Source organism: Coturnix japonica, chromosome 2 (assembly GCF_001577835.2).
Source record: "Coturnix japonica isolate 7356 chromosome 2, Coturnix japonica 2.1, whole genome shotgun sequence".
Taxonomy (NCBI): domain Eukaryota; kingdom Metazoa; phylum Chordata; class Aves; order Galliformes; family Phasianidae; genus Coturnix; species Coturnix japonica.
The window spans coordinates 436,598-437,634 of NC_029517.1; the positions used below are offsets into that span (position 1 = coordinate 436,598).

The 1,037-nt window shown below is 53.2% G+C and overlaps 1 protein-coding gene across 1 annotated transcript in view; it reads left to right on the forward strand.

Moving 5' to 3' along the window:
* The window catches only part of LOC107308658 (GTPase IMAP family member 5-like), a 2,284-nt gene extending 1,489 nt beyond the window's left edge, over positions 1 to 795 (forward strand). Inside the window, exon 3 of the mRNA XM_032443174.1 lies at positions 748 to 795. Within this exon, the coding sequence (XP_032299065.1) occupies positions 748 to 795 (48 nt within the window). The remainder of the gene's footprint in view (positions 1 to 747) is intronic.
* Positions 796 to 1,037: the final 242 nt, after the last annotated feature.

Here is a 1,037-nt window from a genome sequence, read left to right on the forward strand (position 1 = left end):
TTTCGCTGGGGGTCCGTGCAGCAAAGCGACAGGAGCAATGGCCTAAAAAACTGAACATAGGAGTTTCTGTACTTTGAACATGCAGAGAACTTGGTTTATGGTGAAGGGCGATGAGAGCGGCTGGTCACAGGTTCCCAGGAGAGGCTTGGTGGAGTCTTCTTGTCTATGGAGGATTATACTCAACATGCTGTCTGAGATCTGCCGTCCTGTGCTCGCCCTACTGTGAAGATACTGTTTTAACAGAGTTTGTTGAGGTTGTATGATCTTTCGAGAGTCCTTCAAACCACTACTCCAACAGGGCAGGTTATGGACGCCCAAAAGGGCAGCAAGTGTGCCAACGAGTCACTGTAGTGTGTGTCCTGCTCAGTTGTTGATTTCTCGGAAATGGGCAGCAGTGAGTCTCAAAGCCTGCAATGGTCCTTGTGGCCTGGCAGCTCCCGCAGGGATGCAGCGCATTGCTTTTGGACTTATCGGTATTCATCCTACCGCTGCTGGGTGAGCTCAGAGCTGATAACATAGAACAAGCTGTAGGTGCGGAGCGAGAGGCGACTTCCTGATGCTCCAGCGGGGAGTGAAGGCAGCAAGTGCAAGGCTGCAGGCTCTGTAGACACAACCGCTACCCAACTCTCTCCATGCTCCCTCTTTCCACCTCTGCACCGCGCTCTCTGGCCCACTGGGTCCAGAACTTGGTGCGGTGATGCCTTTTGGGCCGTGCTCCAGTGACTGTTCTTCTCGTTGATCCTTCAGGCAACACCTGTGTCAGCCACAGGTACACCGGGGGGCGCTTTGGATTAATGTGTTTCTATGCTTAGTGCAGGAGGGAGGGATGCCATTGGGTCCTCTCAGCCGTGGCCAGGGTATGGCTGCACAAAATGGCACGAATGCTCCCTGAGAATCCTGCAGGGGGTGGGTGGGAAGGGTAGATGCTGGGCGAGTCATCTTGGGATCCCACACACAGAGCGGATGAGCAGACGAGAGATCTGCTGGTTGTTATTCTGCGGTAAAATCAGGTCGTTTTTGTATCTCGTTTCAACAAA